At 43.8% G+C, this 23573-nt stretch overlaps 1 protein-coding gene across 7 annotated transcripts in view; it reads left to right on the top strand.

The window, feature by feature from the left end:
- LOC112260417 (partitioning defective 3 homolog) overlaps nucleotides 1-23573 on the top strand; it is a 251869-nt gene that overhangs the window by 146335 nt on the left and 81961 nt on the right. For 6 of the 7 annotated variants that reach the window (XM_024435500.2, XM_024435501.2, XM_024435497.2 and 3 more), the window contains 4 exons: nucleotides 5645-5833; nucleotides 6212-6382; nucleotides 13563-13722; nucleotides 21716-21902. In XM_024435500.2, coding sequence (XP_024291268.1) covers nucleotides 5645-5833; nucleotides 6212-6382; nucleotides 13563-13722; nucleotides 21716-21902 — 707 coding nt within the window. The remainder of the gene's footprint in view (nucleotides 1-5644; nucleotides 5834-6211; nucleotides 6383-13562; nucleotides 13723-21715; nucleotides 21903-23573) is intronic. The other variant, XM_024435496.2, reaches the window with a different exon arrangement.

The following is a 23573-nucleotide window of genomic DNA, read 5'->3' as shown; positions in this document are numbered from 1 at the left end:
CATCGCTCGGTGAGGGAGGCCCACTGGCTGACTGAGGTAACCACCCACAGCAGTGACTGTGTCCCAAATGGCACCCGTGTCCCTATAATAGTGCACTCCTGTAGTGCACCATACAGGGCAACGGGTGCCATTTGGGACGCACACAGTGCCTCCGCATGACATCATCCCTCTGCTCTGTGGGACTGAGTCAATCAGGAGCCGTGAAGCAAAGGTAGCACTTTGGACTGTTGTGCAGCAGACTGAATGAGAGTGAGTTGGGCTGTTCGCTGGGACTGCCTAAGTAACAGTAAATGTGGCCGTGGGTGGGTATGCCTTGTGGTCTATACGCTCTGTCACTCTGTGCTGATTTAGGAAGTAACTGCCTTTTCACCTGCCGTCGCAGGACAGCACTGATCTAATACATATAGGCTACGTCTCAAATGGCACCCTGTTCCCTATATAGTGCACTTCGAAACATGGCCCATATGGCTTTGGTCAGAAGTAGTGCATTACGGCCTCCCGAGTGTTGCAACGGTCTAAGGCATTGTGGTGCTAGAGGCGTCAGGACAGACCCGGGTTCGATCCCAGGCTGTGTCGCAACCAGCCGTGACCGGGAGACCCACGAGGCGGCGCACAATTGGCCCGGCGTCGTCCGGGTTGGGGGGGGTTAGACCGTCCGGGATGTCCTTGTACCATCGCGCTCTAGCGACTGCTTGTGGCGGGCCGGGCACATGCACGCTGACTTCGGTCGGCAATTGTACGGCGTTGCCGCGGCTGGCTTCCGGGTTAAGCAAGCAGTATGTTGGACATTAGGAAATGTATAAGTAGTGCATTATATAGGGTGCCATTTGGAATACACATTAAGTGTAAATCCACTGCTAATAATATCCGTAATAGCTGATATCACTGTGAACTTCTTGTTCTGGCGGTGCTATTAGTTATACTGAGTTACAGAAAATTACTGCAAGTTGATATTGCGAAGGCATCAGTGCCCATGGTCACACAGACACATTTTCGACTCGCTCGACTCCGATGAGTAATTGTTGTGGCTCTTTCTGCCCCCGCTCTCTGCCACACGCGCGCACACACAACGCGCGCACACACAGTGTTATTTGTGCCCCCGTGCAGATGCGACTGCATTCATGTCTCTAGTGTGTGAATGTATGAGTCAATCAGAAGGCCCAGTGACTCTAGTGGAGAACAAGCTCTTGCCTTAATTAAAGTGATGTTTCAAGCTGCCACCTGTTTCCGCGTATACAGCACGCTGTGGCTGGGAGCAGCTGCTAGCTGGGTAATTGCCATCACACAGTCACAGTATAGAGGAGGAAGAGGACACGGATGGATCTGGAGTCTCATTCTAATCTGAAGCCATTCTGATCTCGTGTGTACTGCGTGAGATGTGTGGATGTTTAGGCGGATGAGGCAGGGGCTGTTGCTCTTTGCGACTATGCCTCAGAGATGGGAGTTATTTATAAAAAATACAATTACAATTAAAAACACATGACCTCGTATGACGGCGATTATAAAGGGCTGAAAGGTGACGTCCTTTTCTTTGCTCACAGTTCCACTGTGTTTAATGACTCGCTGCCTCCTCCATGAGGAGTGTGATTGTGTGTGTGTGTGTGTGTGTGTGTGTGTGTGTGCGTGCGTGCGGGTCTCTCTTTGTGCACCGCACACACCTCCACATCAGTCTGTCTGGACTCCTCTGTCTATTCCCCAGGTGTTTGATATTCATGGTCTATCAGCATGCGGTCTAAGGTAGATAGTGAGAGAGAGAGAGGGAGAGAGAGGAGAGCTGCTTTAAAAAAAAGAGCCTCAGAAGCGTTCAGCGCTCTCCACATGGGCTCCCTCCAGCAATTACATCCTCCACTGCCTCCTCATCTCTCCTCTCCTCTTTGCGCTTTTAATTCGTTTCAAGTGACTTTTTGATTCAATCAAATCGACAGGTTTGTTTGGGAAAGTTGAGAGCACGCCTCTAATCGCTTCAGGTGATGCTGTTGGGAGCGATCGGGGGGCGTGAGGTAGGCCAGGGCTGTAGGGGTTGAGATCGGGGGGCGTGAGGTAGGCCAGGGCTGTAGGGGTTGAGATCGGGGGCGTGAGGTAGGCCAGGGCTGTAGGGGTTGAGATCGGGGGCGTGAGGTAGGCCAGGGCTGTAGGGGTTGAGATCGGGGCGTGAGGTAGGCCAGGGCTGTAGGGGTTGAGATCGTGAGGTAGGGGCTGTAGGGGTTGAGATCGGGGTGAGGTAGGCCAGGGCTGTAGGGGTTGAGATCGTGAGGTAGGCCAGGGCTGTAGGGGTTGAGGTAGGCCAGGGCTGTAGGGGTTGAGATCGGGGGCGTGAGGTAGGCCAGGGCTGTAGGGGTTGAGATCGGGGGCGTGAGGTAGGCCAGGGGTGTGTAGGGAGCCAGGGCTGTAGGGGTTGAGATTGGGGACGGGAGTGGAGGTGCCATTTTATTCACTCTGTGAAATACAAAGCACCCTGCAGCCTGGGTTGCTGAGGAGAGGAGGGGAAGAGAAGGCAGTTCTGCAATTGTGTTCCACATGGATTCATCCTCTCTCCTCTCCCTCTATCGCTCGCACTGTCTCTCTCTTCCTCTGTCTTTTTTTTCTCCTCTTTCTCTGTTCTCTATTCCGTCGCCCGCTCTCTCTCCTTCGGTCTCTCCACAAAGTAATTCAATCTCTCTCTGCAAACAATGGGAGCTAATGAATGTATGACACTGAGCTTGATTATGACTGCATTCATTACACATGCACATAATTGCTAGTAGTTTAGTGTGCAGATTTATTCAGAGGACAGCTGTCAATTGACAAGGCAGAGAGAATAGCTTTTTTGTTATTCAATGAGGCTCAGGCACCTGTTGCATTTTCTGATGCACTGTATGTGTCTGCTTCTGTGTGTGGATAATGCTCTTAATTGTATACATTCTAGTGTGTTTTGGGGGCCTGCGAGGTGATCACCGAATCAAATCAAAATTGATTTGTCTAATGCTTACTTCCCAAAAATGGATTAAAAAAATATTGAAAAATAATAACACGAGGAATAAATATAAAATGAGTAACGATAACTAGGCTATATACAGTGGGGCAAAAAAATATTTAGTCAGCCACCAATTGTGCAAGTTCTCCCACTTAAAAAGATGAGAGGCCTGTAATTTTCATCATAGGCACACTTCAACTATGACAGACAAAATGAGAAGGAAAAAAATCACACTAGGATTTTTAATGAATTTATTTGCAAATTATGGTTGAAAATAAGTATTTGGTCACCTACAAACAAGCAAGATTTCTGGCTCTCACAGACCTGTAACTTCTTCTTTAAGAGGCTCCTCTGTTCTCCACTCGTTACCTGTATTAATGGCACCTGTTTGAACTTGTTATCAGTATAAATGACACCTGTCAAACAACCTCAGTCACACTCCAAACTCCACTATGGCCAAGACCAAAGAGCTGTCAAAGGACACCAGAAACAAAATTGTAGACCTGCACCAGGCTGGGAAGACTGAATCTGCAATAGGTAAGCAGCTTGGTTTGAAGAAATCAGCTGTGGGAGTAATTATTAGGAAATGGAAGACATACAAGACCACTGATAATCTCCCTCGATCTGGGGGTCCAAGCAAGATCTCACCCCGTGGGGTCAAAATGATCACAACAACGGTGAGCAAAAATCCCAGAACCACACGGGGGGACCGAGTGAATGGCCTGCAGAGAGCTGGGACCAAAGTAACAAAGCCTACCATCAGTAACACACTACGCCGCTAGGGACTCAAATCCTGCAGTGCCAGACGTGTCCCCCTGCTTATGCCAGTACATGTCCAGGCCCGTCTGAAATTTGCTAGAGAACATTTGGATGATCGAGAAGAAGATTGGGAGAATGTCATATGGTCAGATGAAACCAAAATAGAACTTTTTGGTAAAAACTCAACTCGTCGTGTTTGGAGGACAAAGAATGCTGAGTTGCATCCAAAGAACACCATACCTACTGCGAAACATGGGGGTGGAAACCTCATGCTTTGGGGCTGTTTTTCTGCAAAGGGACCAGGACGACTGATCCGTGTAAAGGAAAGAATGAATGGGGCCATGTATCGTGAGATTTTGAGTGAAAACCTCCTTCCATCAGCTAGGGCATTGAAGATTAAACGTGGCTGGGTCTTTCAGCATGACAATGATCTCAAACACACCACCCTGGCAACGAATGAGTGGCTTCGTAAGAAGCATTTCAAGGTCCTGGAGTGGCCTAGCCAGTCTCCAGATCTCAACCCCATAGAAAATCTTTGGAGGGAGTTGAAAGTCCGTGTTGCCCAGCAACAGCCCCAAAACATCACTGCTCTAGAGGAGATCTGCATGGTGGAATGTGCCAAAATACCAGCAACAGTGTGTGAAAACCTTGTGAAGACTTACAGAAAACGTTTGACCTCTGTCATTGCCAACAAAGGGTATATAACAAAGTATTGAGAAACTTTTGTTATTGACCAAATACTTATTTTCCACCATAATTTGCAAATAAATTCATTAAAAATATTACAATGTGATTTTCTGGATTTTTTTCCTTCTCATTTTGTCTGTCATAGTTGAAGTGTACTTATGATGAAAATTACAGGCCTCTCTCATCTTTTTAAGTGGGAGAACTTGCACAATTGGTGGCTGACTAAATGCTTTTTTGCCCCACTGTACACAGGGTACCCCAGTCGCCGTGCAGGGGTACGAGGTATTTGAGGTAGATATGTACAGTACATATAGGTAGGGGTAAAGTGACTAGGCATACTTATTGTGATCAGATACTCCATTCTCCTGACAATGTGTTTAGTCACAATGTCAATGTTGGCTCTGCTTTGCTACAGAAGACCATAATACATTCAGAACACTGACTTGTAGGATCTCTACGACAGACAGTGTTTCCAACCTTTGCCTCATCTGTAACTAAACTCATAGATGTGAGTTGGTCATCCCATAGCTCCTGATTCTGAAGAGCGTCGGAATCGGCATATCTGCGTCCCAATTTGGACAAACCTACTCATTCATAGGTTTTTATTTTCTTTGTAGAATAATTGCAAAGACATCAAAACTATGAAATAACACACATGGAATCATGTAGTGACCCAAAAAGTGTTAAACAAATCCAAATATATTTTTGGATTCTTCAAAGTATCTAAGTCCCCTTTTGCCTCTGTGACAGCTTTGCACACTCATGGCACACTCCTGCTTCATGAGGTAGTCACCTGGAAAGCATTTTGATTAACAGGTGTGCCTTGTTAACTTAATTTGTGGAATGTCTTTCCTTACTGCGTTTGAGCCAATCAGTTGTGTTGTGACAAAGTAAAGGGTGGCTACTTTGAAGAATATTAAATATATTTTGATATATTTAACACTTTTTGGTGACTACATGATGTTATATGTGTTTTATCATAGTTTTGATGTCTTCATTATTATTCTACAATGTAGAAAATAGTAAAAATAAAGAAAAACCCTTGAATGAGTAGGTATGTCCAAACTTTTGACTGGTACTGTATATAGTATAGTGCACAAATTTTGACCATGCCCTGGTTAAAAGTAGTACATTATGGAGGGAATAGGGTGCCATTTGGGACACTAATCTTGTATTTGCCTATCAGTAGCAGAAATTATCAGTGACACCGTCCTTTCTCCCTCCCTCGCTCACACTCCGTTCTAGAAGGTTGAGGAGGATGACCTGGTGTTGACCCCTGACGGTACCAGGGAGTTCCTGACCTTTGAGATCCCTCTGAGTGACTCTGGGTCGGCCGGGTTAGGGGTCAGCGTCAAGGGCAACCGCTCCAAGGAGAACCATGCTGACCTAGGCATCTTCGTCAAGTCCATAATCAATGGAGGAGCTGCCTGCAAGGTGAGTCTTGCCCCTCTCATAAGGATTCCGATGTTCATGGTCATATATGTAATGATGTATTTTCTGGAGTTTATATACTAATCTGCCTATTGGCATCTTTTGTCTATCTGTTCTGATTTGACAGTGAACTTCATTGCTTTGTCTGCTATTCGTTATTCCACTGACAGTGCGGTAACCTTGGTGCCAGTCTGTTTCTTGCACTCTAGCCTACTCTCTAGGGAATTAAGTAGCCTGGGTGTCACTCGTTGTTCGGTGTGACAAGGAGTTGGCAAGATGACGCAAGCAGATCTGGGACCAGGTTAACAGCACCAGTGCTATTGCGTTGAACAGCCTGATCGTGGGTGTTCTGATTCTGCGTGTCACATGCTGTGTTAACAGGATAGACGGCTGCGGGTCAACGACCAGCTGATAGCGGTGAACGGCGAGTCATTGATAGGCAAGACCAATCAGGAGGCCATGGAGACGCTAAGGAAGTCCATGTCGGTGGAGGGCAACAAACGCGGGACGATTCAGCTGATAGTGGCCAGGAGGGTCACCAAACGCAGTGAGGTAAGCCTAACCCTCCCTTTGGGACAGCCGTGGAGATTATTGGACTAACACCAGTCTGAGTACGGGCTCATAGTAATGGCTGGAAACGGCATGAATGGAACCGTGTCTAGCATGGTTTCCATGCGTTTGATACCATTCCTTATTATTCCATTCCAACCATTACTATAAGCCGCCTTCCTCTCACCGGCTTCCACTGAATAACACACGTGTGCGTGACAACCCGTCACTCTGTGACCACTGACAACCCGTCACTCTGTGACCACTGACAACCCGTCACTCTGTGACCACTGACAACCCGTCACTCTGTGACCACTGACAACCCGTCACTCTGTGGCCACTGACAACCCGTCACTCTGTGACCACTGACAACCCGTCACTCTGTGACCACTGACAACCCGTCACTCTGTGACCACTGACAACCCGTCACTCTGTGACCACTGACAACCCGTCACTCTGTGACCACTGACAACCCGTCACTCTGTGACCACTGACAACCCGTCACTCTGTGACCACTGACAACCCGTCACTCTGTGACCACTGACAACCCGTCACGAAGATGCCTTGAAATTTGAAGTTTTTCCAAAAACACTTGAAACAGTTGTTCAGCATCATTAACATACATCCTCCCACATGTAGTCCCCGTGTTAAATTCCAAAGCCAGGGACACGTTCTGGACTGGAGAGCTCTGCTATGGATGTGATTTAAAGAACAGTTAGTCAGGTGGGTCACAGCAGTTCACACGACATGACCTGCGTCCCAAATGGCACCCTATTCCCTATTTAGTGCACTACTTTTGAACAGGGGCTCTGGTCCAAAATAGTGCGCCATGTAGGGAATAGTGTGCCATTTGGGACGCAGGCATGCTCTCGTCTTAGCCTCCATGCCCCAGGGTCTAATGTGTCATGATATTGGTACATACTCAAGACTCTCCTGGCTCGATCACTTCTCTATCTAGTGTACTGCACTGCCCACTTTCCAGCAGTGTGTTGTTTGTAGTGTGAACTGTACTGTAGGCCTCCATCCCTGCCTCTGCCTCTTGCTACGGCACATGTCAGACCTGAGATGCCCATGGCGCAGCTGGTAATTGAAAGCAGATCAGGGGCTAAGGGCTGGGCTGTGTGTTGCAGTCGGGGCATGCTGTGCTGTGGAGGAGCCAGAGGTGAGAGCAGAGAGCACTGGCCTTGAATGAGTTGCAGACACACAGGGGAGGCTGGTCGATATCTGCGTCACAGATACAGCTGAAAGGATGGCTTGGACTAGAGCAGTATGGTTCTAGGTGTCTATGTAGAAGAGGAATTATACTTCATTGATCCATTTCCCACGCGGTCCTCAGAGTATGTGATGTACAGTGTCTTCAGAATGTTTCAGTACCCCTTGACTTGTTCCACATTCTGTTGTTACAGCCTGTATTCAAATGGGATTAAATAGATTTTTTTTCTCACCCAACTACACACAATACCCATAATGACTGTCCTAACAGCAAGTTACAAGTGATCAAATCGGATTAGTGTGTGTTCAGACAGCAGTCATTTGCTGGCATGGCTATGTTAGTTGTCATAGTAACAACAGGTGTGTGCGCAGTGGTGTAGGCTGATTGGTGTTGGTTAGGGGTGTCAAACTCATTCCACGGAGGGCCTAGTGTCTGCTGGTTTTAGGTTTTTTCCTTTCAATGAAGACCTAGGCAACCAGGTGAGAGGAGTGCCTCACTCATTATTGACCTTAATTCATCAATGCAGTGCAAGGGAGGAGCGAGTTTGACACTTGGTGCTCGTGGTTCCTGTCACTCAGAAGTTAAGTAGTAGGCGACGGTGACAGCATCACCTGCCATAGATGTTCCCCAGTTGCTTTGAAGGTTCAAAATCATTGTGCGAGAACACTTTTTTAAAGCCTCAAAGGACAAGAAGATCCAACTTTCAAAACATGTCCTTTTTGGCTAGCCACAGCAGTCAACTTGCCTAGGGTTTCCCCAAACTCGGTCCTGTACGTCTGCAGTGTACAGCATTTTCACATTATTATAATGTATTCAAGTTCTTGTCAAAGTTGGTTGTTGATAATTTCTAGACAGACATTTTCAAGTCTTGCCATAGCATTTTAAGCTGATTTTAAGTCAAACTTTATCTAGGCCACTCAGTAACATTCACTGTCTTCTTGGTAAGCAACTCCAGTGTATATTTGGCCTGGTGTTTTAGGTTACCTATGTGTCTGGCTAGACTTTAAACTCTCCTTCCATACTCACATTAAGCATCTCCATTCCAAAATTAAATCTAGAATTGACTTCCTATTTCGCAACAAAACATCCTTCACTCATTCTGCCAAACATACCCTCGTAAAACTGACCATCCTACCGATCCTTGACTTCGGCGATGTCATTTACAAAATATCCTCCAACACTCTACTCAGCAAACTGGATGCAGTCTATCACAGTGCCATCCGTTTTGTCACCAAAGCCCCATATACTAAAAATCACTGAAGCTGGAGACTCGTATGTCCCTCTAGCTTTTTCCACCAGCTGTCAGAGCAGCTTACAGATCACTGCACCTGTACATAGCCCATCCAACTACCTCATCCCCATACTGTATTTATTTATTTATCTTGCTCCTTTGCACCCCAGTATCTCTTCTTGCACATTCATCTTCTGCACATCTATCACTCCAGTGTTTAATTGGTATGTTTTAATTACTTCACCACTATGGCCTATTTATTGCCTTACCTCCCTTATCTTACTTCATTTGCACTCACTGTAGATAGACTTGTTTATACTGTGTTATTGACTGTTTGTTTGTTTATTCCATGTGTAACTCCGTGTTGTATGTGTCGAACTACTTTGCTTAATCTTGGCCAGGTCGCAGTTATAAATGAGAACTTGTTCTCAACTAGCCTACATGATTAAATAAAGGTAAAATAAAAAATAGGTTATTGCGCTGCTGAAAGGTGAATTTGTCTTCCAGTGTCTGTTGGAAAGCAGACTGAACCAGGTTATCCTCTAGGGTTTTGTCTGTGCTTAGCTCTAAAAACTCCCCAGTCCTTTCCGTTGACAAGTATATTCATAACATGATGCAGCCACCACCATGCTTGAACATATGAAGCATTGTGTGCAGTGAGTGTTGGATTTGCACCAAACATAACGCTTTGTATTCAGGATATGAAGTTAATTTCTTTGCCACATTTTTTGCCGTTTTACTTTGGTGACTTATTGCAAACAGGATGCATGTTTTGGAATATATTTATTCTGTACAGGCTTCCTTCTTTCCACTTTGCCATTTAAGTTAGCATTGTGGAGTAAGTACAATGTTGTTGATCCATCCTCAGTTTTCTCACACAGCCATTTTTAAAGTCACTATTTGCCTTCTGGTGAAATCCCTGAGCGGTTTCCTTCATCTCCGGCAACGGAGTCAGGAAGGCCACCTGAATCTTTGTAGTGACTGGGTGCATTAATAAACCATCCGACGTCTATTTAATAACTTCAGCATGCTCAAAGGGATATTCAATGTCTGCTTGTCTTGTTTTATCTACCAGTAGGTGCCCTTCTTTGTAATGCATTGGAAAACCTCCCTGGTCTTTGTAGTTGAATCTGTGTTTGAAATTCACTGCTTGGCACAGCCGTTCAGGTGGCACAGCCGTTCAGGTGGCACAGCCGTTCAGGTGGCACAGCTTCATGGACAGGTGGTGGTCCTTTCACTCATCACCTCACACCATCCCTCGATTTCCTCGACATCTCCTCCTGAGATTACTTATTTTAGGATAGTAATCATTGGCAAACCTTATTCTGAATCTGAACTAATACTTCCTCAATATTAAACCCCGCCCCACAGGGCTATTCCGACAGATTCTTCTCTCATCACAATTCAGACCAAATGGAGTTCAGCCCTGCACCAGTTTAATTATAGGACTGAATACGCAGTGGGTAGAGTGGTGATTTGTTGACTGACCTCAGTATGGCAAATCTCCTTGGCTGTTATTAAGGCAGGCTAGATAGGCTCTCTGTTGCAGCCAGTTTCATGAACTACCCCCATTTAAAGTAGAGGCTGACTTCCAACAGTCTGAAGCCAAATGGCCGCTCTCTTGAAATCCTTCTCCAGGTCTTCAGCCTGAGTCATTCTCACTTACCCTGGTTTTACTGGCAGTAGTCTGCTTGGTGATTGTTCAGCTGTTTCTGCACGAATAGAACGGAACCTCTCTGTGTCACTCCGGTCTCGCTCTGTGTTATCACGTCTCTCAAACACCTGAGAAATGACATGAAGGGGCTGTGGGTTGATTATTCACTGATTACATTTCCTCATGTTGTGACGCACATCTGTTGTTGGCAATTCTTATACTAATGATAGGTTCTAAGTTCTGGTGCTGATCCAGTTGGACAGAGCACACACTACCGTTCCAAAGTTTGGGGTCACTAAGAAATGTCCTTGTTTTTGAAAGAAAGGCCATTTTTTTGGGTGGGGGGTCCATTCGAATGACATCAAATTGATCAGAAATGCAGTGTAGACATTGTTAATGTTGTAAATTACTATTGTAGCTGAAAACGGCAGATTTATTTTATGGAATATCTACAAAGGTATCATAGGTACACCAGTCTCAACGTCAACAATGAAGAGGCGACTCCGGGATGCTGGCCTTCTAGGCAGAATTGCAATGAAAAAGCCTTATCTCAGACTGGCCAATAAAAAGTAAAGATTAATATGGGCAAAAGAACACACAGACACTGGACAGAGGAACTCTGCCTAGAAGGCCAGCATCTCGGAGTCGCCTCTTACCTGTCAATGTTGAGACTGGTGTTTTGCGGGTACTATTTAATGAAGCTGCCATTTGACTTGTGAGGCATCTATTTCTCAAACTAGACACTCTAATGAACTTGTCCTCTTGCTCAGTTGTGCACCGGGGCCACCTACGCCTCTTTCGGTTCTGGTTAGAGCCAGTTTGAGCTGTTCTGTGAAGGGAGTAGTACACAGTGTTGTACGAGATCTTCAGTTTCTTGGCAATTTCTTGCATGGAATAGCCTTCATTTCTCAGGACAAGAATAGACTGACGAGTTTCAGAAGAAAGTGCTTTGTTTCTGGCCATTTTGAGCCTGTAATCGAATCCACAAATGCTGATGTTCCAGATACTCCGCTAGTCTTAAAAAGGCCTGTTTTAATGCTTCTTTAATTAGCACAACAGTTTTCAGCTGTGCTAACATGATTGCAAAAAGAGTTTTCTAATGATCAATTAGCCTTTTAAAATGATAAACTTGAATTAGCTAACACAACGTGCCATTGGAACCCAGGAGTGATGTTTGCTGATAATGGGCCTCTGTACGCCTATGTAGAAAAATCTGCCGTTTCCAGCTACAATAGTCATTTACAACATTAACCATATCTACACTGTATTTCTGATCAATTTTATGTTATTTTAATGGACAAAAAATGAGCTTTTCTTTCAAAAACAAGGACATTTTAAATGACCCCAAACGTTTGAACGGTAGTGTACATCTCTCTCGCTCCCTCCCTCTCTACCACACCTGCTGTCTCGACCTCTGAATGCTCGACTATGATAAGCCAACTGACATTTACTCCTGAGTTGCTGATCTGGTTGCACCCTCTACAACCACTGTGATTATTATTTGACCCTGCTGGTCATCTATGAATGTTTGGACATCTTGAACAACAGTCTGTTCTTAATGGCCATGTACTGCTATAATCTCCCCCCGACACAACCAGAAGAGGACTGGCCACCACTCAGAGCCTGGTTCCTTCCTAGGTTCCTACCATCTAGGGAGTTTTTCCTAGCCACTGTGCATCTGCATTGCTTGCTGTTTGGGGTTTTAGGCTGGGTTTCTGTATTAGCACTTTGTGACATCTGCTGATGTAAAAAAAAGGGCTTTATAAATACATTTGATATGATTTGACAACTAAAACAAGCCCATATTTATAATATCTGACTAGGCGGAGTCATCTCCTTGTATGTCTAAGATAAACAGTCCTTCTCCGTTGCTGGACAAGAATTGTTCCTCTAATGGTGGTGTTGTGGCCCAGCCTGAGCCCAGAACCTTCTTGGTCAGGGATGTGTGTTTTGTGAGAAGTATTCAGTTAGTGTTGTTAGGTTGGCCCCTCTCCCAGAGTTAGTTTTTTTTTTTTCTCCAACTGTTGTCCTCACCACCACCACGATGTTGAGTTCCACATCGCTCCTTGCCCTAGTTCCACAGAGACTAGGCTAGTTTATCAGGAGCTGAGACTCAACTGTTGCCCTTTACCTACTTCCTTAGAAATAATCATATACAGAAATGCAAGAACATGTCTGGACGGACGGACACTTTCTGTCCTTCCCCTTGTCTCTGCAACAATGCACACATCCTAACCAATAACAGCTTATTGCTACTAAGAAGCTGCTTATGCAGATAAACGGGCTCATGTCATTCAAATGGGCTCAAGTAAGTTTCCAACACCACTAAAGGGTTGCTTTTCCCAGACCCAAATTCTGGACAAAACAAATGCTATTTCAATGGAGAATCTCCATTGAGAATAGTTCTTAGTCTTGGACTAGGCATAATTGCTCAAGGAAGCAGTCCCTATACTTCAAATCAATGATATAGGAGATTCTAAGTGCAAACAATAGAGATCCATCCACACCATAGAGATCCTGTCATTTCTACTGATACAATGGAATTCTATGGTCCATATACATTTAACCCCACTGCCTCCTCAGTCATGTGTGTTTAAAGGTGACATAGTCAGCAAATGGCCTGTTTGTCCATTAAACAGCAGTGTGTCCGATAGACACCAGAGGGAAATGTCACTGTGCTGCTGCTCTCCTGTGGGGGGAATGTTGACATCCGGTGTCTTAACTGCTATTGGAAATCCATGGTCATTTATCTCGCTAGCCGTGGCTGTGGTGGTGCTGCGGCGAATGTTAGCACCAGGCTAGCCTGCCTCTACCGGTCTGCCTGTCCCTCACGGAGGGGATTATTGTTATCTATGAATTAAACTGTCATTGTTGCTGCTATCCTACAGTGAGCGTGAAAGGGCAATAATGGGGTTGTGGCATTGAGCTAGTTCAAACTCTATAAAGATTTAAGATTCAAGATTTAATCCCAATGTACCAAAGGGAGAATTTCGTCTCATACGACACCTTCCCACTATAATAAGGATTGTTTCTTCCAATATGTCATGTATTGACTGTACCCGTCTTCTCACCCATCTGTATGTAGCTGGAGGCCCCTGGGAGCCCCCTGGGACCGGAGCAGACCCTCCTGAACTCCTCCCTGCTGGACGACCGGGAGCGCCGTATCTCCCACTCCCTGTACGGAGGCATAGAGGGCCTGGACGACAACCTGATGCCACAGCAGGCTCTGATGGGCAGGATGATGGGTGAGTCAGGTGACCCCATAGATACAGATGGAGGACTCTAGATGGATACAACCTGTTTTAGCATGGACATTGGCAAAGTTGAGTCTTATGTCTTACTCTATGGGTGACTCACTATATCAGGGGTAGGCAACTAGATTAAGCCGCTGGACATTTTTGTAGGAGCGGATGGTCCGGGCGCAGCATAATTATAGTAATTTGTACACTGCAAATTGACCACAACTAAGCCCAAAAGGAGATTTGTATTTGAAAATAACAATAATTTCATACCTTGAATACAGTGAGACACGATTGTGTCGATTCGTGGAAATACTTTCTTAAATAAAACACGTTTTTTTGCTCAATTCCTGGTAATTCAAGGGCCAAATAATGCAAACTAAGAAGACACCATTTCTGATGACTCCTACTGATAAAAAGTATTCACTTTTAGCCCTTTTATATACTAGAGAAGGTGGACCATGAGTGGACTGGAATAGGTGCACCACTACCTCGTGTTGTAACATCTGGCCTAGCGGCTGGCTGGCTGCCATTTCAATTCTATGATTGATTGAATCTCTGCCGCTCAGTCGTGGCCGGACCGTTAAAATCCTTGTCTTCCCGTCAAACAGCCTGCCTGCCGTCCTGTCTCGCTGTCTGTCAGACCAAGGCCCTCACACACACGGGGACACACACACACACACACACACACACCTGGTCTTCTCTCTTGGGGTCGGCCTGAGGCGCTGTCAGAGCAGGCAAACTCAGGGATTCACAGAGCACACACACACACACACGCACCACTGAATCAATCAGAAGGTGCACTGCACCATACAAGGGCCCCTGAGCTGTAAATCATACGCAACCTTTTCCTTGACATTTTCCGAGACATTAAGATCAGCTGAAAGTTGAATGGAAACTCAAAGCACAGTCAGTTACGCCATTTCCTGTGTTGACAAACCTAATCGTCGCAGATCAAATAATCCACTGTGAAAACAGAGGTGGACCGCAGGGGAAGGTGCTACTTTCTCTATTACAGTAAACCGAATGTTGTTCTTACATTGCCATCACGCTCATCTATATAGGTAGCGTATGAGACCCATTAATACGTTGTTACATCACTCGGCGTCCATCCACTTCCTTGATCAGTGTTTCACTGTGAACCTATTGCAGGATACCAACATACTGACACAGTCTAATGTATCCTAAGCAGGATTGTTGTTGCACTGTCAGCCCATTTTAACATCAGAACAATGGCCCGAATGTAATCTTTAGAGACAGAGCGTGTAACTGTTGACGTTACAGGATTAAAATGTCACAAAATGTTCATTGTGAACCATTTAACAACAGCTTGACGGTTATGTCTTAGATTTTCATCTTGGTTGCGTGACTCACTTGTGTGCCTTAATTTTGAGTCATTCTGGTGAGAGAAATCCCCAAATCCCATGGTTCATAGCACGCTGAGTTTATTTCTTCATTATGTCTTTGCATACCTACAGAACTCAAAGCAGTTAGGAATTTTCCGTCAGGCTTTGTGTCAATGTCAGATTTAAAGTGGTTGGAATAAAGTTAAAGCCGTTTATAAACAGTATTGGGTAGTAGCAAATTACATGCAATAGGGATTACCTAATTGTAATCAGCTCAGATGACTTCAAAAAGTGTTAAACAGCTGATTACGTTTAGTATTACTTCAACTAATATCAATAAGAACATTTGATACCACTTTGTCAGCCTTGCTGTCATTTCGCGCACCCTCAGGACGTCTCACATGCACTCAACTCGGCAAAATGTTGTCTAGTTGATCGCTCTCAAGGGTGAATGGCTTCTTTTTGGATTCCAGTTGATTGAATGAGGAGGTAAGGCTGCCAAACCATTTTCAACCTGGCCCACTGGTCAGTCATACAGTTGTCTGGACTCCATAGAGTTCTGCCTACTGCTTTGTAGCGTATTTACAGTGCACTTTCTGATTGGGCAAAATGTCAAACCGTGAATGTGGGAAAAACAGTTATAACAGTTGGTAATGTTGAAAAGAAGATGCTTCTCTGTAGGTTGACATTTTATTCATCAACTCTTATATTGAACGAAGGGGCACTCATGTCAGCCATTCACTGTGAGTGCATAGGCCTATACATGACATGTACTGTTAGATATAGGCCTATACATGACATGTACTGTTAGATATAGGCCTATACATGACATGTGCTGTCAATTACATGGCAAACGATCAGCAATAATTAGGCTACATTTAGAGTTAAATACCTCAGGTGGTGAATTAGTCCCACATGAATTATCTTAATGTGATATTTCTAAATGTGATGTCTCTAAATAAAATGTACAAAAAACGGCGCTTTCATTACTCTGACGTTCTTTCTTGCACTGTACCCAATGATTTTTGAAAACTCACTTGATAGGTCGATGTTCTGGTTGTGTGGTTTTACAGGCCTGTTTAATGCATTATGTACACACTTCATAAGAACACTTATGTATTCTAAGTACATATGTATGTACATTATGTATGTACATTGTAATATTTGGTAACATGTTTATTTTCCCTCAACTCCAACCTCATCTGATGCGTAATACAGATGTGGGTAGAGCAATGTCAACATGAGGGGTGCAAATTACAAACAATCACAAAAGCTCTGATGCGTAAAGTCTGATAAAGAGCAGTGATACTAGCAAGAACAGTGTGCTGGTATCTTGTTTTTTTTTCTCATGTGCCTGGGTGTTCAAAGTCATTACGTTACTCGTTTTTGAGTAATCCGGAGGATTATGTTACTGATTACTTTATTTTTCATGTAACTGTAATCAGTAACTAATTACAAGTAATCCCGCCCAACCAGGTTTATAAACCAGTATTTAATTCACTGGCGTCATTTAACAGAGGATGAAGAACCGTGTTTGAATTCCAAATGGCACCTTATTCCCAAAAGTAGTGCACTATCAAGGGAATAGGGTGCAATTTGAGGAACAGACAGCGAATAAAATGTTTTCAATGCAGTTCAACTATTCCGCTCCGTTACCTTTTCAAATCCCTCTCCTCCCACAGTGCTTATGAACTATTAAAGGGAGAGTTCACCCAAATTACTATCACTTAATAATTAAGTTTTTCCCTAAAATAATTTTGGAAGACACCTTTATCATGATCTGTTGTGTAGACTAACTTGGATGTCATGGCAAAATGTGCATTTCATCATAAAGAGACATACCCAAAAGTAACTGCTGTTCGTGTGTAATTACCTGATTCTGACGTGCCAAAACTTGGTATGTTTGGAAAGAAGACATCTGGGAGGAAATGATCAGAAGATAGATAGGAGTTACATAGTTCAGAATACACAAGATCAGGGTCACACAAAATAACCTCGTTTATTTTGAAAGTAATCTTTCATTGACAAGCTTTAAGAAAATGATTGATTCCCAGATCTGGAAACACATCAGAGGGCTTCCACAACATGTGAACAATATCAGAAAAAAATGGGATTGATAGACCTATCAACTAGAAATGGGCAGATGTTTTAGCAAGTGGTGTCAGGTGTGTTCACGGGACATTTCCAAGTGTCTCTAAACCTCTCCAAAGTGACATATGTCTGTAAATTAGGTCATTCCAGTGCTATTACATATTTGCAATCCCTAAATGCTTTTTGTTCAGTATAAAAACACAATTTTTACCATATCAACCTCAGTCAAACATTGTGGTGGTGTTATGGGTTATCCAGGGTACATTCAAGTGTCCTTTCAACCTCACCAAATGTGCAATTACCACATTTGGACACATTTGGTGAGGTATTGGATTTGGCTAAAAGTTATTGTTCACTATAAAAAACTACATCTCTACAACACCGACCTCTCTCAAACATTGTGGTGGTGTCGTGGGACATACTGGGGATATCCAAGTGTTTTCATCATATTTTGTCATGCGCAAAGATAGTCACTGGATGGACAATCGATGTTGCCGTTAAGTCACACTGTTATCATCAGATAACAGATAACATCCAGCAATAGGCTAGATTTGTTCCTACCAACCTAAGGATTCATTTCATACCAAACCTTGTGGCTATAGCTCAAACGCAGACCAAATCGAAGCTTACCGTGTAATATGTTTGGTGAAAACGTTGTGTTAAATGAACATTTTAACTCTCAGGCCTGATGACCAATAACGGTAGGTCACAGGCAGACAAATAAGACATCCTCATGATCTGTAGAGTCCCGGCTTTCAGTGTGAATCAACGTATTCCATGTTTATTTTGATTATGCTTCACGACACTAACCATAATGTAGGTGGCAGCCATCTTGAAGTGAGGTCATTGGCTTGGCCTGCCCTTATACATTTGTATGCATATATATGGTAGTAAGTCACACCAATGATTTTAAGGCGCAGATCGATAGCCAAGATACTCCACTTTCCGCAGACACCCTGCTTTTCCAGATAGGGGCTACTGTTCTCATACCAGACTGAATTGAATAAAAAAATCAATTGGAGTCCCCAAATATGGGGACTTTACATTTAAGTGGTTTTAAACAGTATCTGTCACATTTCGTCTCCTATCCAATGTCTGTCCATGTCATGTCCGCTCCCAGTTGTACCATCACTCCTGGTGACAGAGAAAACAAAGTATCCATTCTGTCTATTAGATTACACGTACAAGTGTGGTACTAGACAGGGCATTACTAACCATTTCATATGTCATAGATTCAGTTTTTATTCGACGATGTTAGTGTGGTGCTACATTACTATACTGTATATCAATTCATGTGAACTGTAAAGCCGAAGTGAACTGTAATCGTGGAGATTAAAAATGTCAGCCGATAATTAATCACCAGGCTGAACATGTCGGCTGAACATGTTCTTTTCATTCATCTCTATGATTGCAGTTAGAGTTACGTTATTGGACTAGTCCCTCTCAGTGGTGTAATAAGCCATTTGCTCATGAGATTTGGCAATACGGATTTCCGTCTTGGTACCAATATATATGGTACCATCTAGCTCTGGCAACATCATCGTTGGAATAGTCCCCTCCAGTGGTTTTCACATCCACCTCCTTATATGAATGGATATTTCCAACCCCCACATTGTAGGCTGCTATTCCTCCTTTCAGAGTCCTCTCTCTGTTCCAGTTGAACTTTTCCTTTATCTTATACGACGAATTCAATGTTCAATGAGATACCGGAGTGGCTTCTTCAAGATGTTCCTCACTGTCCCATTCCCCCTTAGGATTCAGGTGTTCTCCACCGCTTGGGGTAATGTCAATGTACACATGCCCAAAGGCCCATTCCATAGTCCCCCCCCCCCTCCCCCCCCCAGCCTGGTTTGGGGGTTCGTGGGGGGGTCCGTGGCCCTTATTGCTCTCCCACCCGCTCTCCCACAGATTATAGCTGGGTGTATATCACACTTTATCGATGATGTCCTTGTACTTCGTCATGTCATCCACATCTTCCCTTGCCATTTTGCCAGATGCATCCTCCCCTGCAGTGTAGTGGTTTGCTCCTGCTGTCTCCCTTGAGGCACCAGTAGTTTCAAGCAGCATAAACCACCCTAAGGCTCTGTACAACAAAGGCAGAGATGAGATATGGCTGACTTCTTCATTCAGTCGCACAGCTTTCTTCCTTGTGGCCAAGTGGTCAACCTCAGTTGAATGTACGTTGACAGTGTGCACACCCGCCGTCATTTTTAAAATGATAGAGTCGACCTACCTGGAATACTGTTCTTCTATTGGTTCGGGGAGTACGCATGATTTCCAGGAAACCGTTGCTCAGTTCATATAAACTTAGCCCAATACGGGAATAGCTGAAATTGAACCACGACCGTGCAAGGTATAACAACACAACCCAGGCTTGTTGCATTAGTTTTGCTGGTTTGAACAACATGCTATTTTACATCCAAAATTCAAAACAGAATAAGTACATCACTTTGAAACTCAACACTGTTTCGCTAGACTCTGTGATGCTGCTTGCCCCTGAGAATACAATGGCAAAATGAGTTAAAGTTGCATTGTTTTAGTTAAGACGGGTCATGATCGGGGCTAACAAAGGTTTTGTCTTTGCCGAATTTCTCTGATCACTTCCCCATTGTTGTGCAGACCTTCCCCACTGCTATGACAATTAGCTACAGAGGATAAGAGACTTCAGTCAATTATTCTGTTCTTTAGGCAACGGCTCGTTTTTTTTCAAGACGTGCACTGCAGGCAATTCCCCTGCTTATGCTAATTAGGGAGATGGACTTGGACAGTGGAGGGAAAAAAACTTCTCTCTTCTGCATCCCTCGTCTCTCGCCCAATTATTCTCACCTCTCGCCATCTCTCATTTCATCTGGCCAGCCTGCATTTCTACTTCTCGGCTATTAAATCCTGCCCCTCTCAGAATTCACCGGCCTGTTTCCACATAGTCTCTGATAATTGCTTCTATTGAAGACAAGGCAATTCTGTAAAGAAGCTGTACCTATTGGTCCTTTGTCCCGATGTCTGATTGTATTAGGGCTAGTGTAAACAACCTTCATTTTAAGGGAATCCCACCAAGTCAGGAGCTGTGAGTTCTGCTCACCTGTCAGCACCATTGTTGTTGATAGACGAGCGGCCTTGGCTTGGTCCACCAAATACGTTTGAGGCTCAAATGGCACCCTATTCACTTTATAGTGCATTACCTTTTACCGGAGCCCTTACGGGCCCTGGTCAGAAGTAGTGCACTGTAAAGGGAATAGGGTGCCATTTGTTACCCATAATAACACTCTTACGTATGGATGGATGTCCGTCCAGAAAGTTGATTTGCTTCTAGAAAAAGAGCATGAATGGAAGTTGATTTATTCATTGGGTTACTCAGTGCTTTTGCCACCTTCATTCAAACTCATCGACAGTGTCATTTACTTAAAGAACCATAGAACCAGTGTCCATTGGTCTGTTAAGGGACAGTGTGTGTGTGGGCTGAGAGAGAAAAGCCCCCTACTGGGTTTGAGGGCTCACCGACACCACAGAGTTCCCTGAAAAGACACATAGCAGGGGTAGGGACTAGGGAACACAGGATCAACAACAACACTAAATATACACACACACACACACACACACACACACTCAGCTCTATTAAGATTGGTCACGGCCTGAACTTTAAGCACACTACTATTCATCCAGCCATGCAAGTTGGCCAGGCAGTTGGAACTGTGGATGTAATTGGTACCACACATACTCTGTGTGAAAGGCTATGAGAAACAACACTAACCCTGGCCTCAGGTCCTGGGTAGAAAGTCCTGTTCTCCTGCCATGAGACCCAAACAGATTCCTAACACAAATGAACTTTTCTCTCCGTTATTGTGTAGGGCTCTTATACAGCATAGAAACCATCCTTCTATAGACAGCCAGTTACCCACAAAGACAGATTAAGGATAGTGTTGCAGAAAGTCCTGCATTGCATATCAATGTGGTTTTAAATCCCTCAATTGGATACAAAGAAATGGGACTTTTCTTCTTCTTTTTGCCTCGCTCCGTGAGCGTGCCAAAGAAAGTAGTTGTATCTTTTTCACAATGGTGCAGCTTGCATTAATCACACTCTAATGACTCTAAAGAATGTCATGACAGATGCTGATTGAGAATTTCAGTCTGGGTCTGCTTTTAAATTCAACACTGATTGTGGTAAGTTATGTTGCGATATCAAAGGATCAAATGTCCAATAAATATCAACTAAATATATCAAATGTCGAGTATTAAATGAACGCTTTAAATGTGTGTGTGTATGAGCAAGGCAGTTAACCCAATAAGCTTTAAACCTGCAAAATTCTCTCCACCAACGAGAGGTGTGAACTGTCATGAACAGTGCCTCTGGCCATAGAAATTGACGTGGCACGTGCGCAGTAGGGGGGTTGTTCCCCAATGCTGGAAGGTGGGCCCCCGAGTGAAAAAGTTTGGGAACCCCTGGCCTACTGCACAAACCTCATTGCTACAATAGAGAACTGTTTTTAATTGCTTAATGTTGCATAGGCTTATGTTTTTTATGTCATGTTTAATAAATACAACTGCTCCTCCATGTTGTCCTTCAGGTAACTACCAGCTCTCCCCAACGGTCAACATGCCCCAGGACGACACTGTCATCATCGAAGACGATCGGCCACCTGTACTTCCTGCCCACCTCTCTGACCAATCGTCTTCCAGTTCCCATGACGACATGGGGTTCCATGTGGAGGTCCCTCCAACTTGGGCCAAAGATACTCCAATTCAGAATGAGAGGTGAGAGCAGAGGGCAATCCCAAATGTCACCCTGATCCCTACATAGTGCACTACTTGACCAGAGAATGTTACAGTAAATGCCCTTGTGTCATGGTGAGTGTTCTCCTCATCTCAGAAGGTTTCACTAGTTCCTCCTGTCATAAATCTCCAGTGTGTCTGATGGCGACTGTGTGTGAATCTCAAATGGCTCACTATTCACTGTGCACTACTTTGAAAATGGGCCCTGGTCAAAAGTAGTGCACTTCATAGGGAATAGGGTGTCTTTCCTAGTCGGCCTCACTCACGGCTCCTTCTAGTAGCTCCATGTGAAACTCTTTATCAACTGCTATGCTTTATCTTGGACAGGTCGCAGTTGTAAATGAGAACTTGTTCTCAACTAGCCTACCTGGTTAAATAAAGGTGAAATTAAATTTTAAAATTTTAAAAATCTACTGTTATTGTATCAGACTTTACACTCCTTTTTTTGACTTTGTTTTTATTGAAGATTACATAATTTAAAAAAATATATAAAACAAGGTCTGGCAGGTACAGCACATATCATCATCCTAGTTACAGTAACATATTTGAATTAGACAATTTTCAAGTACGAACCCCATTTTTCCCAGTATTCCTGGCCTCTCTCCTCATGAGTTCTTAAAGCAAAAGATCATATGCTCCATATAATGTGTTTCTTTTAAAATTGTCTTTTTGAAACCATTTCCTAGTGACAGCCCTTTTACTGCATACCAGTATCAGGTATTTCACCCAAATACAAAGAAATGCATGTTTGTTCTATTTCAAACCCATTATTTTTCCAATGTTTTGTCCTATTTCTCCCCAGTAAGTTTCAATGTGTGATCCGCCCTTGATAGCCCACATTCTCTCCAACAAGGGTGTCGGGAGGCCAGTCTGTTTAGGTGTTATGAAGAAATGTATAACAATCTTCCAACAGAATTCTCTCCAAGTCCTTGAGTTGGTAGAGCTTAATTGAGTCTCAAATATGTTCAACTATGTTTCATCAGTTATTCCATGTTAAGTTCCTCCTCCCATTTCCATGTAATATAGCTTGTAGAGTGTTTCTTTGAAGATGAAATATCCATGTAAAGACTTGAAATAGTTTTTTTTTTTAATACTCCCTAAGTTGTATGCGTTAGTGAATTATTTTATCAATTTTTGAGTTGCCTGAGGGTCAATCAGTTTTATATCTTTTAAAAAGTAGTATCGAACCTGTAGGTACCTCTGTAGGTCGCAGTTGTAAATGAGAACCTGTTCTCAACTGGCCTACCTGGTTAAATAAAGGTGAAATAAAACCAAATAAAACCTGTAAAAATCTTGTTTATCCAAGCCATGTTTTTTTGACTTCGGTCCTGGAAGTTCTCTAGAAAATGATGTGATGCCTTTTTGCCTCTACAGCAGGAATGAAGCTGGGGTCGAATGCGGGCCAGCTCAGCAGTTTGACCTCTGTCTAAAGCGTGTCTTAAGAGAAATTAATCCACTGATTTGTGTCTGTATGTTTCTATTACCATGTCCTTATTACCTAAAACTGACTGTATGGGTATCTCTGTCAAAGTAGTCTCAATCGCTTTCCATTTGGATTCGTATTCTGAATTGCACAAACACACGAGGTCTCAATTGATTGGGCGGACACAAAATCATCTTTTAGGTTTGGTAAGGCCATACCCCCCCTGTTTT

This window comes from Oncorhynchus tshawytscha, linkage group LG10 (genome assembly GCF_018296145.1).
Source record: "Oncorhynchus tshawytscha isolate Ot180627B linkage group LG10, Otsh_v2.0, whole genome shotgun sequence".
NCBI classification, from domain to species: domain Eukaryota; kingdom Metazoa; phylum Chordata; class Actinopteri; order Salmoniformes; family Salmonidae; genus Oncorhynchus; species Oncorhynchus tshawytscha.
The sequence above is the reverse complement of the archived record's forward strand: the minus strand, read 5'-3'. Positions and strand labels throughout refer to the sequence as shown.